The following is a 20,288-nucleotide window of genomic DNA, read 5'->3' as shown; positions in this document are numbered from 1 at the left end:
GATCTTTCACATAAAGGTAAACACAGTATGTAGCTGAAAAACAAAATGAATCAAACTACAACCTTTATTTCATTTGTATTTTTTTATTTAACAAGATACTGAGTGAGATATTTTATTTTCAAAGAATTTCGGGGTCACCTGGCTGGCTCAGTTGGTGCAGCATGAGACTCTTGATCTCGGGTTGTTGGTTTGAGCCCCACACTGGGTGCAGAGATTATTTAAAAATAAAATCTTAAAAAAAAAATTTGTCTGGGGAATAAAAGACCTCAAATACCCCCTCCTTTCCCCACCCCATCCTCCTACATTTTACAGCAGTGATTCTCAATCTTGGCTGCTTACTGGAATCACCTGCAGAGTTTTCAAAACCACTGAGGCTGGAGTCCCACACAAAGAGATTTAACTGGTTTAGGGTACAACCTGGGCATCAGCTCCTTGGATGATTCCAATGTGTAGACAAGGTTGGCAAACCCAGTCTTCCACAGAGAGCATCCAACGAATAGGCATGGCTCATGTTTCCCCAAGACTTGCTAAGAAATACCACAGTTAGCCTAACTTTCACACACCCCTCCTCGCTCCAGCTCCAACCAATATATGAAGATGACTGGGGTCAGGGTGGAGTACTTGGGAGCTGGCCTTGAGAGCTGATGACGCATTGAGGGTGAGTTGCTTTCCTCCCTGAACCCAGGGAAAGAAAGGGACTGCAGGTGTCACCAAGAAGAGGACACAGGCATTTCATTCCTCGGCTGAAAGTCCACTTAGCCAGCTGTCTAGAGTGCAGTGGAGGCTGATGATGGTAGGACAGGTTCTGGAGGTAAGAAGATAACTCCTCCCCTAGAGCTGTTGGTGACATCCTTAGAATATGGAGTATTTAATGCCCTTGACCTCCACTTTGAGACCAGCTGAAATTCTGGGACAACAGGAACAAATCCACTCATCATCCTGTTATATTTAAACAGGATATCTGTGCTGTACAAAATGCCTAATCAGGTCTGAAATGTTAAGAATTACTATGAGAAGAGCCCTTTGGCAATGTCAAAAACAACTCATGTCTCATGGAAACTCTTTAATTATTCTAACGGACTCTAAAAATCGTAGCAATCCTCAATGTGTGTCAAAAATCAAGACCAGCATTTAGTATTTGTGAAATAATGAGGTCGGTTTCATACTCTTAGTCGCTAGAAATTCCTTTTAAAAGCAGAATTATTCCTTAAAAGAAACAAAATTCACAAATTCCCAATTTGCCTACTAAATACCCTACCCAGGTATTTTGTAAAACTAAACCTACTATAAATTCAGATGTCTTTGTTTTGCCACCTTACATTGTCAAAATTATTAAGTGCCAAAATACACAGTGCTGACAATATGTGCCAAAGATAAAAAGATCAAGGAGAAATCACTGAAGCAGACAGGGGAGAATTAACAGTACCAAGAGTGTGGATGAGATTGACATTCCCTGGGCTTTGAAGGATTCCATTAGGTGAAGAGAGAGAGACAGCACAGAGGTAGAAAAGAATCAAGACATTAGAAGGCACAGTGAGGACACCTCATCATCATGTGTCACAGAAGTGAGCATCCACGTTGGGGGAAACCACGCTGGACAGGAAGAGGGTCAAGTGTGGTGTCCTGAGAGCCAGGCTGAAGGACTCAGGGGGTGGATAAGAAGGTGTTACTGAAAGTTCTCAAACTGGGGATAATAGGATGAAATGGCTTATTTTTAAATGTCACTTGTGTCGGGGCACCTGGGTGGCTCAGTCAGTTAAGTGTCCGACTCTTGATCTCAGCTCAGGTCTTTGCCCCTTCTTTTCATCGCCCCATATGATAGGCTCTGGAATCAAACAAATGAGTTCTCATCTGGATCCCACACTGACTTAATGTGTGACCTCAGGTGAGAGTCAACCTCCCTATAGCCCCTCAGTTTCCTCATCTGCAAAATGAAAATAAATAACCGTCCCTTTCTCATACAGTTGTTGCGAGGACTAAATGGGTGAATATATTTAAACAGTGCCTAGTACATAGTAAGTGTTCCAAAGTTGTTTATTACTATTATATTATTTTAGGACTACCTGCCTCCAGGTCTGATCTTCTCCCATGTATCCCATGTTTCTTTCTTTCTTTTTTTTTTTTTTACTAGTCTATTCCATGATGATTTCTCTAATTATTCCAACCTACACCAAGTCCTATACCAAGTCATTTGAACTCCTGCTGCACTAATAGTAACAGATAACTATAATATAGGAACAAGAACAAATTTGGAGTAAATTTGGAGTAATACCTGGGTTGAATCCTGCATCTGGTGATAGCTGTGTGACCGCAAATAAATTACTTTTTGAGCCTAGATATCAGTGAAAATGGAGATACTGTAAGTAAACTTACAAATCAGGCATGTGCTGGGCATCTTGCTTTTCATATCTAACATAGAATCTATGGAATAAATGTTAGTTGTATAATTTTCTTCTTTTGCATAAGGTAGTTTAAGTCTTACAAGTTGTATGTCAGCTGTACCCAGGAGAATGCAGTACCGTGAACAGATTTAGAATAAGGATTTCTTTTTTTTTTAAGATTTTATTTATTTGACAGAGAGAGACACAGAGAGAGAGGGAACACAAGCAGAGGGAGTGGGAGAGGGAGAAGCAGGCTTCCCGCTGAGCAGGGAGCCCGATGTGGGGCTCCATCCCAGGACCCTGAGATCATGACCTGAGCCGAAGGCAGACGCTTAATGACTGAGCCACCCAGGCGCCCCTAGAATGAGTAAGGATTTCTAAAGCTCCTGAAGAACATGTAAAGAATTGTCTACCAGCCAGCAGAAAGCCCTCAAAGTTCCAAGGATGGGGAGAATTCAACAGAAAATGCACCATATTTATGTGTGAAGTCAGTCTCATAGCGAGGAGACAACACATCAAGAGAAGCATTATTTTTTTTTTTTCCCTAACAATGCTCATACAAGAGCTACAAAACAACATGCCAGACACACCTGATTATTTAGTAAATTGTTCACAGTTACATTACTACATTGCTGTTAGGACACGAATTTCCTCTATTAACAGCATCCCCCCATGAAAACAACTCGGAATGCAGCCTCGTTTTTCTTCTAGAAACTCATTATGGCTGAATAACAAATGGAAGAAATTACATAAATAATCAGGTCTGGAACCTTATTAACAGCAACATTCACCATGATGCTCTTTTCATTTCCTTTCGGTGTCATCATCCAGCACATGATATACAATTTTAAAAAGAGCAGTAGGGTATTCCTTTATGATGGAAGAAAACAAAACAAATGTTTTGTACCCTTTGAGTATGGAAAATAGGAGATTTGGCTGGGATAAGTGACCAGGCAGAGGAATGTGTCTGTACAACTGAAGAGTGATTCTATGTACTTTACTACCCAAAAAGCAGGATGATAGAAAAGACAGAAAGAGCCTCTAGGAGTGGACAATAGCTTCTTACGACACAGATTATTTATTGGAGAATTGTCTGGTTTCTAAAACGCAAAGAACACCTGGAAATACTAAACCTATCAACCATTCTCCCAGTAACCCTAATTTTCCTGAACCAACATTATATAACACAGTTCAAAGGAATTAAAAAATAAGACCTAATCATTGAATGTTATGAAATTTAAAGCATGTGGTCACTCCTATGCCCTAGCTGAAAATTCTTAAGTCTTGTATGCTTTCTCTTTTCCCATCTTCCCTTAGAGGTACTCCTTAGATCTACTCAGTAGAGGAGATTCTCCCTAGTACAATTTAAATCTCTCTCAACTGTGGAGGTGTAGAACTATCTCTATACCCATGGTCACAACTACTTCAGGTCTTCTGTAGCCCTGCCTGCCTGCCTACTTAATGGTCTCCAGATGGGCACTCCCACTGCCATTCTCTCTCCATTCATATCATGATTTTATCACTTCTGATTGAAAAAAAAAAAAAATCCAGGCCCCTGGGTGGCTCAGTTGGTTAAGTGTCTGCCTTCCACTTGGGTCATGATCCCAGGGTCCTGGGATCAAGCCCTGCATTGGGCTCCCTGCTCAGTGAGGAGTCTGCTTCTCCCTCTCCCGTTGTCCCTTCCCCGCACCCCCTGTTTGTGCTCGCTCTCTCTCTCAAATAAATAAATAAAATCTTTTAAAAAATAAAATAAGGGACGCCTGGGTGGCTCAGCCGGTTGGGCGTCTGCCTTTGGCTCCGGTGGTGATCTCGGGGTCCTGGGATCCAGCCCCAGCCTGCTTCTTCCTCTCCCTCTGCCACTCTCCCTGCTTGTGCTCTCTCACTCTCTCTCTGTCAAATAAATAAATAAAATCTTTAAAAAATAAAAATTAAAAAATAAAATAAAATAAATTTTTTAAAAAATCATTACTGGCTACCCAGGGCCTACCCTAGTCCAATTAGCTATACTTGGAATTCATGGCTCTGTCTACTTCTGCCCCTAGCCTGCCCATCTAAGTTTTTCCAGATCCATTTCAAAAGACACTCTCCATAAAGCTGTTGCTGATACCCCCGTAGGGCATTTATGGTACTGACACTATCGTTACTTGTCCACTATTGTTACTTACGCACGCGCGGCTCACACCCTTTCTAACGCCTATGTGCTGAGGACAGGGACCTGTGTTTTACTGCTTCCTCTGCATCCTGAAGCACGATGTCTGGCACAGGTTTTTTAAGTCTGAAACAGCAGTAACTTTGGAGTCAGGAGGCTTGGTTCAAATTTCCTTCTCATTATTTATCTGGGTGTGTCAGCTTTACCAAATTATCTGTCTGAACCTCAATTTTCTCATCTATAAAATAGGGATAAAAAAATTATCTGACAATTGTAGGTCTGTAGGGCACTCAGCCATTTTTAGATATTCTATGAATTGTAGCAATTATTATTTTATAAACTACTCAAATATTTTAATTGGTAGTCTCAGCATTAGGGGCTTCTTATTCAATAGTAAGACATAATGCACCTTTCTCATCCTTGTTTATAAAGAACTTCTTAGAAAAATAATAAAAGAATGTCTGGGATTTACATAAAATTAATTTGCCAAGCAGGCAGCTTTTCTTATAGATAAGTGCTAATTTCCCTAAATTCTCTCAGTACAGTTTGTTTACCTGAGCTACTGCATAGTTGGCACATGGGGGAGGGAGGCAGAGCCAGTGTCAGTGAGTCATTATTCCTTGTAGAACAACTGGGAGGGAGAATCAGTGCCCAGCCACCAATGTCTTTAGTAAACTTCACTCTTTAGCTACTAAATGAGGAGGTTGGCAACATTACAAAGTTCTCAAAGGTTCCTTCTGGTTCTAATACCATGATTCACTGACTGCTATCCATAGTGCATCCTGCATGACCTCCACTGAGAGCAAGCAGGGTAACTTTGGGGCAGCTGGAATAGGGCCCAGCAACATCAGCAGGACACACCCCATGCAGCGTTTCTCAAATTGTGTGGCTCAGAACAGTAAAAATGTCCCCCTCAACCTCCCTCAAAAAAGTGGGGGAAGGGTAATATGGCAGTCAATTTAAAAGCTGCCACTACCTGGAGGTCCCCGGTCAAATCAACAAGTGTTTACATTAAGAGGTTACTGTGTACCCATTATCATGCTAAAGGTAGTGGGGACATGATACAGCAACAGAAGACCTTGGAACTCATTATAATCATATTGGGGAGATCCATCCATTCAACAATTATTTACTGAGTATCTTCTAAGTGTTCTGTACAGGGTGGGGGAAGAATGCAAAGCAAAAGCAAAATACCTAGCTATCCACGTATACATGGAAAAAACACAAACAATATAAAACTGTGTGGTGCAGACAGGAAGCAATCAAAGTGCCCTCAGAGCTAGAGAAGAAATCTACAGATTTCTATTTTTACCAAGGATTAAAACTATACTCCATTATAAAAGAATTTATATTCACGTTGCCACATTTAAATTACTTGCCCAAGATAAACAAACTAATAAGTAGCAAGGCCAGGACAAGAACCCAGATTTGCTTCCTATCATGCCAAATGCCCTCAGAGCTCTAAAGCCTATAATTAATCATTACTTAGTATAACAGCAATATTCTTTAATTAATTTCCATATAGCTTTTAGTTAGTATAGCAAATGTAAATATTCAGCCTGACACAAATTAATGAATATGATCTTATAAAATCATAGAAGATTAATTTTTAGGCTACAACTATAATTATCTTTCTTGAACAAAGATAACCAGAATAAACAGTAATGGCCCAATGGTAGAAGAACTGGAATGGTTTGTATTTACATCACAGCAGTTCCTCTTCAGACAGCCCATTACATTGTGAATTACTTAAGGCAAGAAAGCATTTTCTTCTTGCTGGAGTCTCTACATATACAGATCTACATGGGGGACACAGGATCTCAGTGCTTTCTGAAGGCAGCAACATTAATTCTCAGGAATATACCACACTTAATATCCAGGGAAAAACTTACATTAAAGGAATGTACAGTAAGCTTGCACTGTATTTATTAAGAAAGTGATGCCGTTGGGGCACCCGGGTGGCTCAGTCCGTTAAGTGTCTGAGTCCGCCCTCAGGGTCCAGGGATTGAGCCCTGTGTCAGGCTCCCTGGTCAGGCTCCCCCTCCCTCTACTGCTCCCTCTGCTTGTGCTCTCTCACTCTCTCTCTGTCAAAAAATAAAGTCTGAGAGAAAGAAAGAGAGAGAGAGAGAGAAAGGGAGGAAGGAAGGAAGGAAAGAAAGAAGGAAGGAAAGGAGGGAGGAGGGGGGAGGGAGGAAAGAAGAGATGACCACATTTTTTTTTAATCCCTGCAATGGAATACTAGAAATGGGGATAGACAATTAGAATAGGCCAGGCATTAGAGCACATAAACAGAGAAAAGGGCACGTTTTCTTTTTAATGTGAAAAAGGGACCAACAGGAAGGGTCACTGGACCAGGAGTGGGAAAAAATGGAGGGTAGTTCTGTGTCAGTCCTACCACACATGCTCCAAGGGCTGTAACTGCTCTAGGCCTCAGGTTTTTCAACGGTTAATTCTAAGAGTTGAGCCAATCACTTTAAGTAACTTCTAAAGCCTCTTCTAGTTAATGTTCTATGACTAATTTAATTACAGTGAATACAGAGCTTGTTAGGAAGTGGTACTAAAGGAGTAAAAAAATTTAAAAAGTAGAAAATAGCAGAAAATGTATAAGAACCAAAAAGAGAAATGGAAGGAAAGAATAAAATTTTCCAAATTCAGCTTCCATCTCCCACTACTGAAAAAGCTGTAGCTGAAAAAATATATATTTAGATACTTTCCCACCAGTTAGGTACCTTTGCTTGAAATTGTTATTAAATTCTCTATCCCCAGATGACTTGAAAAAGTATTGTATATCAACAAACAAAACACCAGGCCCAATCTATTAGGTACATGCAGCATAATAAGGAAGTGAGTTTTACTACCATCCGTGGAATCTCACATTATTTAACTCCCAGCTCCTATCACAGCAGCAAAAGGAATCAGCTTTTGACCACCATTTTTTTTTATTAATTTCCAGATTCTTGAATAATCCTGAATAAAATCTAGATAGCAATGCTATGGCTGATACCTGAACATGCAGAACTGGGAAAAGATATATTTTTGTATTACTCTTATTTTATTTTTTTAAAAGATTTTATTTATTTATTTGTCAGAGAGAGAGAGACAGAGACAGAGACAGAGAGCATGGCAGGCAAAGGGAAAGCAGGCCCCCAGCTGAGCAAGGAGCCCATGCGGGACTCCATCCCAGGGTCCTGGGGACCCTGGGATCAAGACCTGAGCCGAAGGCAGATGCTTAACCGACAGAGCCACCCAGCCCTCCCTTACTCTTACTTTAAACACAGAAAGTATGTGCAGTTTTACCCTGTCCTTATTGCTACAAAGTGAGCAGTTAACTAAGGCCCCTTCCTTGATTTCTCTAGAAAATTCCTAAGATTCTTTTTTTTTTTTTTTAAGATTTTTTTAATTTATTTTTTAGAGAGCGAGCGAGAGAGAAACAGCATGAGAGGGGAAAGGGTCAGAGGGAGAAGCAGGCTCCCCGCCGAGCCGGGAGCCCGATGTGGGACTCGATCCCAGGACTCCGCGATCATGACCTGAGCCGAAGGCAGACGCTTAACCATCTGAGCCACCCAGGCGCCCTGAAATTTCCTAAGATTCTATTGATCTGTTCTATGATTCATAGCAGGCTATAGAGTTTACTTCACATGTGTTTCAGGTTAGACTGCTTTACTAATCCCAACGGCTGCTTTATACACATTTTGGAAATGTCACTGATTATATTGTCAAGCCTATCAAATGAACAGTTCATAGTAGATGCACTGAGTGAGGTGTTAATAAAAGTTAGAAGCAGTTGCAACATCTCAATATTGCCTCACTTTAGGAAACACGCATCTTGGCAAAATTAGCTACAAAGTAAGTATCTACAAAGTGAATCATCTTTTACCAAAAATGGCATTGATAAAAATCAGAGCTACATCCCCTAGCAGAAAATTCCAGGATGCTCAGTTGAAAAATGTTAAAATTCTAAGGGCTCAGTGATATGAGGGCAGTTTGGGTATTATATAAAGGCACATCAACCTGCTGAGGCTGATGTCCCTTGGTGTTCAGAACGCTTTAAGAACTCCCCACCTTCTGGAATCTCCTAGATGTTGGGCCAGCCATCAGAACTTCTCACCTGTCCCTACTATCCAACTGTGCCGAACTCAAAAAGCATGCTTCCTAAAACTCGGCTCCCCTCCTTTTCTTCTTAGCTGGCTGGGCATGTACAATATTTAGTTGGGCATTTCACATTTTGTCACTTTGTGCTGCTTTCCAGTTCATGGTGAACAATAACACAAAAAACTCTTTCAGTTTAAAGCTGGAACAACTACAACTACTTCATTCTCAAAATTGAAGTTTGCACATTGAGCAGGGGCGCCTGGCTGGCTCAGGTGGTAGAACATGCGACTCTTGATCTTGGGGTTGTGAGTTCAAGTCCCAAGTTAGGTATAGAGATTACCTAAAAATAAAATCTTTTAAAAAATAATCAAATTTTATATGTTGAGCAAGGACTTTTGAAATGTTTATACATTTCCTGATTTCAAGAATATTCCGTTTATGGTTACTTAGCACATAAATTTCAACTGGTTTTAACTTTCTGGCAACCCCCTTTTATTTCCCAACCACAAACAGTTCAATAATACTATTCATTCACTCAACACCTATTTATAGAGTATCTACTGTGTGCCAGGTCCTGTTCTGAGGTGTTGGGAGAACAATGAACAAAACAAACAACCTGCCCTCCTGAAGGTTACATTATAGGGAAAAAGACAATAAAAAAGATAAAGTAAGTGGGAGGGGGGCGCACCTCGCTGGATTAATCAGTAGAGCACTGGACTCTTGACCTCAGGGTCATGAGTTCAAGCCCCATGTTAGGCGTGGTACCTACTTAAAAAAAAAAAAGATAAAAAAGGTATATAATCAACCTAATGGAATTATATAAGCCTGAAATGGTGAATACCTAAGATGGAGCAACCAGTCTCTTTTGAATACTATATATTATGTGATATTTGATGCACAGAAGAGTGTATGTAACATATGTGTGAGTTATAAAGTACAACAATCAAATAAACATCTGTAAAACCACTACCCATCTTAGAATCTTTGAATATCTACATCAAGGGTCAGTAAACTTTTTCAGTAAAGGAACAAAGAGTAAATATTTTAGTTTTGGCTGGTCAAGAGGTCACTCATGGTCTCTGTCACAACTACTCAATCTGCCTTGGTAGAATGAAAGTGGCCACAAACTGAACAGGCATAGCTGTATTCCAATAAAACTTTATTTACAAAAACAAGCCATGGGCTGGATTTGGCCCACAGGCTGGAGTTTGCTGACCCTTATCTAGGTCAAAGACTCTGAAGTGTTGGAATCACAGACTCTTAGAACATTGGAATCATAGGCTATTTGATCCAAGGGACCCTACGGTGTTAGTTACAGACTATTTGAATCATAGGATTCTAGAAAGTCACACTCGAACCTCAGAGTGTTAGAAGTATAGAGCTTCAGTTGTTAGATGTTAGAATTTTATAGATGGTCTGGACAGTAATCAAGGAGTTCTAGCCCTAGTTGATCAGTATGGTAGCCACTGGTCACATGAGGCTACTGAGCATTTGAAATGTGGTGCCTCTGAAATGATCTGAGCATGATTTCAAAGACTGATATGAAAAAGAAATGTGAGAACTCTCAATAACTTTTCAGATTAATCACATATTGAAATGATAATATTTTAGATATATCTGGTTAAATAAAATAAATCACTAAAAATGTTTTAAAAAGATAAGTTAGTAGGGGTGCCTGGTGGCTCAGTCGTTAAGTGCCTGCCTTCAGCTCAGGTCATGGCCCCAGGGTCCTGGGATCGAGCCCCATATCGGGCTCTCTGCTCCGCGCGAAGCCTGCTTCTCCCTCTCCCACTGCCCCCGCTTGTGTTCCTGCTCTCGCTATCTCTCTCTCTGTCAAATAAATAAATAAAATCTTTATTAAAAAAAAGATAAGTTAGTAAAATATGTAGTATGCTTAGGTGCTAAAAGTGCTAAAGAAAAAAATTAAGCAGGGGAGGAGAGTGAGAAGTATTGAAGGTGGGGTACACCTCTAGATATTTTATAAGCTTATCTTGACAACACAATCAGGAAATACTTGCTTTGATTTTCACTTCTTTTTAAATAATCCTGATCCCTAAACAGATGAAAATGTGTCCAACAAGTTCCTCTTTACAGTTGCAGATATCTATTTTAACATGTACTACCACCTTAGAGGAATAGTAAACTACAGCTCAGAAAACTGAAGTAGCCTGATGAAAATGCATATTGCAACCATGCTGTGCTTTGGTAATTTTCACAGGAACCAGACATAATACAAACACTTGGTAAGAGGACATTTCAAAATGATTTGCTAAAACGCATATGTAATATTTCCTTCTAGTTTTCATAGGAAAACTGTATTAATATGCTATCCATCTAATTTATGTTGGTAAATTTGGCCAGTAATACACTGATTTTAATGGTTTTTAAAAAATATGATTGCAAAAAAAAGATTGCCCACTCGTAAACTGTTATATACTAAAAGAATACACTTCAAAAGAATCCCAATATTCTTCTACTACCTTCTTCAAATTTAAGCTAGCATAATCAACTTAAATGTAGTTATCATCATCTTACCAAATGTATATATAACGACTGGTTTTGATTATATCAGAAACTTAAGTAATATAGTTAAATAAAATCTATGATACTTTTAGGTGCTCATTTAAATCTCCTTCTCAGCCAATCTTTCAACAAATCTTCAACCACATACTCTACCTAATTGTTTGTTGGCTTTTAACCATACTAGCAATCCTTATAATATAAATAAGAACACGAAGGAAAAACATTGGTGGGAAGGAAGCTAACCTGTAGGGTAAAGGCAATAGTGGGTACATTAAAGGAATGTCCAAGTGTGGGCTCCTCAAACTTGTTGAGTACCACCAACAGATGGTGTCACTGATCCTTGCTAAAAGAGCTACCTCAGAGATCATGCTTTTGATGATCAGTGGTGGCTCATTACAGATCTTTGAAGGTCAAAATGTTATTTAGTCATATTTCATATCCAACACTAACTTTCTCAATTTTGCTGATAGGCATACTTTCTAGCATAATAAATCACTGACTAAAAAAAATTTTGAAAAAGGAGAAAAGAAAACTCTAACAATAGTAGAAAAAAAAGCACAGCAATGGTACAGAGAGATGGAGGACAAGGAAAACTATGTCTAAAGCTATACCAAGAATTGATAGGAGCTAGGATACAGTGTAAACTGGGTATCTGAACAGATGCTGCAAAGGAAATATTCAGGACTGCATTGATAGCATTGGAAAGAGTATATAAAAAAATATTTGAATATGTATAAACTTAAGGTGCCTTAAATTTATGTGGAAATCAAGACCATTGTCTATAAAGTGTTTACAGTTTTAACTGAAATTAGGAGAGGTGTCCAGTCATTACACACCCTTAAAAAGGCAAAGAATCCTTTTGTTTCCCCCATCCTGAAAACTCCTCTCCCTCTCCATTCTTCAGGGGCTAGATCTGAGCAAGGATATCCTGAAAGAGAACAAACTGCACACTTCATTGTGCAGTTTGTGCTGGGTACCTTTTAGTCTGGGGAGGGCTGAAATTCAGCTCCCCCTCACATCCAGAGAGTCTCCACATGGTCCAGGCCCCAAAACTTGCTTTCTTTGAATATTTTCAACCCAGAGTGGGATGCATTTTTCCAAAACATCAGCCAAAAAGAACTGCCTTTAAAAAAATATCTCAGAAAGGCAAAAAAGTGGCCCTGGGTACCACAGATTAATCTCTTGGTTTCACTATAATTGCCATCATATATGTCATCTGTTCTCAGTTCTCCTTTCTTATCCTTTCCTGCTTCTCTCTACCTATGCTCCATGCCTGCACAAGTTTTATTTGGCTCTGGCTGGCTGCACTCAGAGCTGGAGTTTGCTGACCCCAGTTAATGACAACAGCAAGATATATGTAGCTGTACGTAGCTTACCACTATGTGCCAGGCACTATGCGTAATTCACTTTGTTAAGTGAATTACAAATATGATCTTACTTAATTCACATAAAAACCCTATGACATAGGATGTATTTTATCTCTATTTTACAAATGCAGAAACAGGCCCTAAAAGGTTAAGTAACCTGCCCAAGGTCACACAGCTAACAAACGTCAAAGCATAGACTTGAAACCCAGTTATCTGTCTTATCCCAAGCAGAAATGTTCTTTTTTTTTTTTTTTAAGATTTTATTTATTTATTTGAGAGAGAGAGAATGAGAGAGAGAAAGCACATGAGAGGGGGGAGGGTCAGAGGGAGAAGCAGGCTCCCTGCCGAGCAGGGAGCCCGATGCGGGACTCGATCCGGACTCCAGGATCATGACCTGAGCCGAAGGCAGTGGTTTAAATAACTGAGCCACCCAGGCGCCCCCCAAGCAGAAATGTTCTTTACATTAAGCCATAAAGCCTGTGCTCTGAAATCATACAGAGACCTGAATTCCAACTCCAATACTACTATTTAGCACTTGTGTAGTTTGGTAAATTATTTAATCTGAGTTCCGTGTATGAAACAGAATAACAATACCACCTAAGTTTGTAGTTGTGAGCATTTAATGAGCCAACATATACAAAAATTTTCTAGTACAGTGTTTATGGGTCACTGTAACCAAAAATCGCTATATTCAATCCCGCATTCCTTCTGATTCTTTGTTTAATTTATTGAGGCAGCCACAAAAAGATAACACCAAAGGTAAGCAGAAACTGTGGATCACCAACCAAGCGCAACGTTAATGGTCTATGTGCTCGGTCTCCCATAGATTCTGGCACTGCAAAACCAATGCAACTGCACTTCCTCCACGTCCCTGGTTGTAGTGAGCCCAAAACACTAGACAGAAGAATATGGGAGCCGGAGCCGGAACAGGAGCTTTTAAGACACCCTGTCTCACAACCTTCTGCTCTACTATGAAATCAAGAGTTAGCTTTTCCCACCCCATCTAGCAGCTTCTCCTGGAACCCCCGTATGCTCTGAAGAGTGCCCTGTTCCTCCCGGCATTCGATTCAAAGCGTGGAACGCTGACCCAGTCCCTCACCCCACTGGGCTCTGCGGATTTTTCCAAACGTGTCACCCTGCCCTGGGCCGCAGGCCCGACCCTCCCCGCTGGGGTAGGCTGGCGATCTGCGCACCGCTTGCCCAGGTGCACGAACGCAAGGCCCAGGAGGCTCCTCGAGGCCCAGAGCTGAGCCCCGAACTCCGGCTTCTCCGGAAGGCGATGGCTAGCCCCGGGCCTCCCCAGGCCGCAGACCTCGCATGCTGAGGCTCGAGAGTCCTCTGCGCGCCGCGGCCGATCCCCCGCCGCACTGAGCCCAGGGTGCACTTCCAGCGCGAGGGCCGCCTGGAGCCTGCGGGCCTGAACGGTCCCCGCGAGGGCTCTCTTCCTCCCCCGGGGGATCTGTGGGTTGCTGGGGCCCCGCTACACCCGCCCCGAAGCAGAGAGAAGTCCGCACTCACATCCCGCTCTCAGTGGTGTAAATCAGGTAGGGGTGGAGACCAGGTAGCCAGAGTCCACAGGGTAGCCCGGGCGCGGGGATTCACAGGAACCTGAGGCCGAATGGGCAGAGGGGCGGGGAGGGGAGGGGCTACGGTGCAGCTCCGCCCACTACGGCCATGGACTGCCCAGTACTGACTAGGATCTGCACCTAGAGAGGAGACTGATGCTTCAAGGCTCTTTAGGAGATCTCTTGCTTATGGAAAGCCCCAAGCTGATTTTAGACATTAAAATGAGTTGCTTGGTGCACAAAAATAAATTTCAGAAGGATAAAGGAATTAAAATATTTGAGAAAATTTATACTATCTGAAACCAGGAAAAAATCATCATGAGGGTAGTGAAATGCAAACTCCTAACCATTCTTATTTAAAGCGTTTTCAATGTGCACACTACCTGACTCATTTTACATCCGAACCTCATTTAATTCTCACAATTTTGTGACGTAGTTAGTGCCATTAACCCCATTTCGCAAATGAGAAAACTGTGATTGAGTAACTTGAAATTTGGTAGCTGAGTATTAGCCTACTTGCCTGAAGTCACAAATTCTAAGTAAACGAATTTCAAAGCATCCTGCTTGACGGCTACTTGATGCTGCCTACAATACAAACTACTACGGAAAATATTGCTACATTTGACTACTAGAAATTGAGAACTTCTGCCTGAGGAAAACAGGGACAAAATCAATAGGCAAACACATGAGTAAAACAACGCTAATATTAAAGGGTTAGTATCTAAAGTATAAATTGATTTTTAAAAAATAAGAAAAATGGGCAAAAGATATGTATTTTTTTTAATTGCACAAGACAGGGGCACCTGGGTGGCTCAGTAGGTTAAGTGTCTGCCTTTGGATCAGGTCATGATCCTGGGGTCCTGGGATAGAGCTCCACAGCAGGGAACCTGCTTCTCCCTTTCCCCCCTGCTCCTGCTCTCTGTCACTATCTCTCTCTCAAATAAATAAATAAAATCTTAAAAAAATAAATTGCAGAAGACCATGGAAAATGAAACAAGTGAGGACTTTCCTAAGTAAAAAAAAAAAAAAAAAAAGGACTTTTAATCCAAAAAATGCAAACAAAACACTTCTAAATAATTATATCAGTGCAAGTGAAGATTCATTCATTTATTTATTGAACACCTTCTGGGTGCCTACTATGTGCCAAGCATTCTTCTAGACTTGTGATTAACTAGTGACAGAAGTTTCTATCCTAGAAGGAGAACAAATAATAAGTTATTAAAAACAAATGAGATGATTTCAGACAGTCATAAGTACCACGAGGAAAGTAATACAGGGTAATGTGATAGGGAGGGCCTTGGGGATAATGGGAGGTTTTTGTTTTGTTTTGTTTCTAAGATTTTATTTTTAAGTAATCTCTATTCTCACCATGGGGCTCAAACTCACAACCCTGAGATCAAGAGTCATGTGCTCTACCGACTGAGCCAGCTAGGTGCCCCAAACGGGAGGTTTTTTAGAGGGAAAATCTCTCTAAGGCAGTGATATTTGATTGAAATCTGAAAAATAAGAAAGAGCAAGTCAAAAAAAAAAAAAAAGAGCAAGTCATGCAAAGATCTGAGACCAGGGAAATGATAGACAAAGACAGAAAGAGACTTAGCAAATTGCAGGGACAGAAACAAGACTTTTGTGGTTGGAGGACAGTGGGGAGAAGGAAGAGAAGGGCTTTATTTTGTTTTTACTGAAGGTTGTAAAAACAACTTTTTGTTTTACTTTTGATCCTGATTTTACATTTAAGTGAATGTCCTCAGATACCACTAATTTAGTTGCAAGTTTCAAAATTTCAAGAATACATATCCATATCCATACCTCACCTTCCTGACTTTTGGCTCTACTAAAATAGGGATAGAAATAGAGACAAGGGAATGGTTTTATATTTTTTAAATTTTTATATTTTTAGTACCCAATATGCCTTCAGCTCAAGTCATGATCTCAGGGTCCTGGGATCGAGCCCCATGTTGGGGCTCCCTGCTCAGTGAGGAGTCTGCTTCTCCCTTTCCCTCTGCCCCTCCCCCTTCATGCTCTCTCTGTCTCTCTCTCTCAAATAAATAAAATCTTTGAAAAAAATTAAATTAAAAAAAAGGAAAGATGAATTGAAATTAGCTAAGTAAGAAACAGTGGAGTGGGATGGGAGCAAGGGGGAGGGTGCCAAGATAGTGGAATGGCAAGGAATCCTGACAGAGAGACTATAGCTCATTGTAGGAAAGAGAAGATAGTGGGCCTGGAGCCAAGAGAGAAATATTACATACTTACAGAAACTAAAGAAACATGACAGTTAAATGCAGCACATAAACATATAATCAGGATTTGGTTTTTTTAAAGATTTTATTTATTTATTCGAGGGAGAGAGAGAGAAAGAGCACACACAGGGAGAGGGAGAAGCAAGCTCCCTGCTGAGCAGGGAGCCCGATGGATGTGGGACTCAATCCCAGGAGCCTGAGATCATGACCTGAGCTGAAGGCAGAACGCTCAACTGACTGAACCACCCAGGCACCCTATAATCAGGATTTGATCTGATTTGGGGAAAAAGAGGTTGCAATCTAGGACAGCTTTGGGACAATAAGCAAAATTTGTATATTAAATAATAGTATTCAGTCAATTTCAATTTCCTGAATTTGATAATTGTACTGGGACTAAATAAGAGAGTATCTTTCAGGGGCGCCTGGGTGGCTCAGTCATTAAGCATCTGCCTTCAGCTCAGGTCATGATCTCAGGGTCCTGGGATTGAGCCCCGCATTGGGCTCCCTGCTCCACGGGGTGTCTGCTTCTTCCTCTCCCACTCCCCCTGCCTGTGTTGCCTCTCTCGCTGTGTCTCTCTGCTGCGCTCCCCTGCTAGAACCTCCAAACAAGCTCTCTGTCAAATAAATAAATAAAATCTTTAAAAAAAAAAAGAGAGACAGTTTGTAATCTACTCTCAAAAGATTTAACAACAAAACATAATAATTGGAATATAATATGTATATTATATATAATATATGTAAAGAAAGATAAAGCAAATGTGACAAAATGCTAACAACGGCTGAATCTAGGTGAAGAAATGGGAGTTCCTGCAACTCTTCTAAGGATCTAAATTTTTTTTCAAAATAGAAAATTTCGTTAACATCTCACTCTGGTTGGGGTTCCTGACTGGCACAGTAGGTAGAGCACATCACTCTTGATCTCAGGGTTGTCAGTTTGAGCCCCATGTTGGGTGTAGAGATTACTTAAAAATAAAATCTTTGAAAAAATTTACTCTGGCTAAGATATCAGAAACTCAATTTCAGGATTCTCATGGCACCTAGTTATATGAACATATAATTTAGGAATATTGAGGTAACTACCAGTAGAAATATATAAAAATGGTTCCCTCTGGAAAAAAAAGACCAGCGTTCAAAAAAAGTTAAGAAGAGACTCTATGTGCTTTTTAAAATATACTTTAAAAACAGGGGCGCCTGGGTGGCTCAGTCGTTAAGCGACTGCCTTCAGCTCAGGTCATGATCCCAGGATCCTGGGATCGAGCCCCGCATCGGGCTCCCTGCTCAGCGGGAAGCCTGCTTCTCCCTCTCTCACTCCCCCTGCTTGTGTTCCCTCTCTCGCTGTGTCTCTCTCTGTCATATAAATAAATAAAATCTTTAAAAAATAAAATAAAATATACTTTAAAAACAAAGGAAATAAGGATATTACTGATCCAATTGTAAAGAAATGTGGCTGATTTAATGGGAAGTGGTGGAGGCAGCAATCATATAAAAGCATTGGACTTGGAGTTCAAAGACATGGATTCTAGTCTTCTAGTCTTCCAACAATACCTATTACCTATGTATCCTTGCTTAATAAATCTCTTTGAGTTACAGTTCTTTTGTTAATTAATTTGGCATAGCCATTATTTCACAAGGTAGTTGGGAAGAACAAATGAAATAAGTATGTGTTATTACACTATGTAATACTATATTGGTACTACATAAATGCAACCTAATTTTAAAAAACTGTGATTATCTTCCCTTATTGCCCATAAAAAATGTTATGTAATCCAGATAGTATGTACTCCATTTGCAGCTTGTGTTTTCACCCACATCAATCCTGAAGTAAGATTCAAAACCTCTTCACTCCTTCCAAAAATATTCCACTCTCGTGAGAGGTATCAATCTTACTAAATATTTTGAGGGGAAGCCAGGGGCTTTGTACCACACATCCCATGGCAAACAAGGGCATAAACTTTCTTTCATGAGGCCTCCTCTCCCTAGTCTTTTCTGAAGTGAAATGTTGTGGCTTGTGAGCAAACAGTACAGAAAGAATTATTGAAATGACTTCAGTGCAAAAAGGGTGGTTTTACTAAAGCACAGGAACAGGACCCATGGGCAGACAGAGCTCTCTGGGGTCGTAAGGAGTGGCTGATTATATACTTTCAAGTTGGGAGGGGTTTAGGGATAGGTAAGTCTCTAAGGAATTTGGAAGCAAGGTTTCCAGGACCTTGAAGGGCTAGCTGTTGTTAGGAAAAGGTCATTCAATATTGTTGGTAAAACCTTAGTCATGAGACCCTTCAGATGTATATTAGTGTGCCTTATGTTTTGAGGATGATTGCTAACATATATAAATATATCTTGGGGGTGGGGGGGGTGGGGTGTAGGTAGAGATAAAGGAAGTTTCCAAAGGGATTTTTATAGTGTCTTAGAGGTTGGGCTAATGTCAAACTACCGTTGCCTGAGGCAGCTAAGCTCCTTGAAGAAGGTACTTATCAATGGCTGTAAGTTGTAAGAAAGTTTTTTTTCTTTTCCCTTTGTTGTCCACATCATTTTATTTATCTTTTTGTTTTCTCCCATTTTTTTCAAAGATTTTATTTATTTATTTGAGAGAGAGCGAGCGACAGAGAGAGCACAAGCAGGCGGAGGGGCAGGCAGAGGGAGAGGGAGAAGCCGACTCCCCTCTGAGTAGGAAGCCCGGGCGTGGGGCTCGATCCCAGGACCTTGGGACCATGACCCGAGCACAAGGCAGACACTCAACTGACTGAGCCACCCAGGCGCCCCCACATCGTTTTGTACTAAGACCAGCTTGGGCTTCACATTCTTTATCTTCTCTGGCTTCTCTTTCCCCCCAGAACTCCTCCTCCTAACAATCTCTTCTTTGCTTCCTTCCTTCTTTCCTTTTTCTTTCTTTTCTTCTTTCTTTCAAGATTTTATTTATTTGACAGAGAGAGAGCACAAGCAGGGGGAGCAGCAGAGGGAGAGGGAGAAGCAGACTCCCCGCTGAGCGGGGAGCCCTAGGAGGGGCTCCATCCCAGGACCCTGGGATCACTACCTGAGCAGAAGGCAGCCGCTTAACTGACTGAGCCACCCAGGTGCCCCTCTTCTTTGCTTTCTTTATGTGGAACAGCTTAATTCTTCCAATTATTTATTTCCCAAAAGGACCCTCTATTACCCTATCTTTGAAGGCAGCAGAGAATTATAAATAATAATCATTTTTTTTCTTGCATACTTAAATTATCGGGTCTATCAGAGAACTTTCAATTCTGTTCTGGTGATTAATCTTATGCCAAAGCCAGGAGAGCCCCCACAAAGTACCGGCAAAAACCCGACAGCATCAAGGGAACCGTCCTCCCGGCGCAGGCGCGAAAGGGAGGCTAAGTTCCCCCCCCCCCCCGCCCCAACCGGGTATTTCCCTCCCCCTGAACCTGTGGACCGGAAATCGCTTAGCGGAAGAGGCGGCCTGGAAGAGGGAAGTCGCGGTTTTCTCGGGAAGGACTGGAGAGACTTTCGCTCTGCTGCGCTGCATAGCGGCCCAAAGGGGTGAAGGGTCAGTTCGCGAGTTTTTGATCATGGCGCTCGCCGCTCACCTCTGGCACTTTCTCCCTTGGGCACGTGCCGTCTTTCCCGGACCTTGGCTCTCGAGGGGTGTTGCTGGCTGCCGCGGACTGTGCTGTACTTGGCGACTCCGCGGCTCTGAGGTACCCCCGCCGCCCTGACTCCGCTCCCCTCACTACTGGCTGGGTTCCGGCACCCACTTCTTCAGCCGGCCTGCTCCGTATCACCTTGGGGAATGTGGTGAACTGAGGCAGGTACTTAGGGCCAGGTGTTCCTGGAGCTCTTCAGGTGACTGCAAGGGACAGGTCCTCTCCCTTTCTCAAGGCTACTTTCTTTTTTTTTTTTTTTTTAATTTATTTATTTGAGAGAGAGAATGAGAGAGAGCACATGAGAGGGGGGAGGGTCAGAGGGAGAAGCAGACTCCCTGCTCGGCAGGGAGT

At 41.4% G+C, this 20,288-nt stretch overlaps 2 protein-coding genes across 4 annotated transcripts in view; one reads left to right on the top strand and one right to left on the bottom strand.

The window, feature by feature from the left end:
* Window positions 1–14,105, bottom strand: part of CPNE3 (copine 3) — a 47,932-nt gene extending 33,827 nt beyond the window's left edge. The window contains exon 1 of the mRNA XM_021688210.2: window positions 14,031–14,105. The gene's annotated coding sequence lies outside the window, so the exon portion shown is untranslated. The remainder of the gene's footprint in view (window positions 1–14,030) is intronic.
* A 5,681-nt stretch (window positions 14,106–19,786) lies between these two features.
* RMDN1 (regulator of microtubule dynamics 1) overlaps window positions 19,787–20,288 on the top strand; it is a 52,552-nt gene continuing 52,050 nt past the window's right edge. For all 3 annotated transcript variants that reach the window (XM_044914647.1, XM_021688667.2, XM_044914648.1), the window contains exon 1: window positions 19,787–19,991. In XM_044914647.1, coding sequence (XP_044770582.1) covers window positions 19,863–19,991 — 129 coding nt within the window. In that variant the 5' untranslated portion in view covers window positions 19,787–19,862. The remainder of the gene's footprint in view (window positions 19,992–20,288) is intronic.

Source organism: Neomonachus schauinslandi, chromosome 4 (assembly GCF_002201575.2).
Source record: "Neomonachus schauinslandi chromosome 4, ASM220157v2, whole genome shotgun sequence".
Lineage (NCBI taxonomy): Eukaryota > Metazoa > Chordata > Mammalia > Carnivora > Phocidae > Neomonachus > Neomonachus schauinslandi.
Note: the sequence above shows the minus strand (reverse complement) of the source record. Positions and strands in the feature narration are given on the sequence as shown.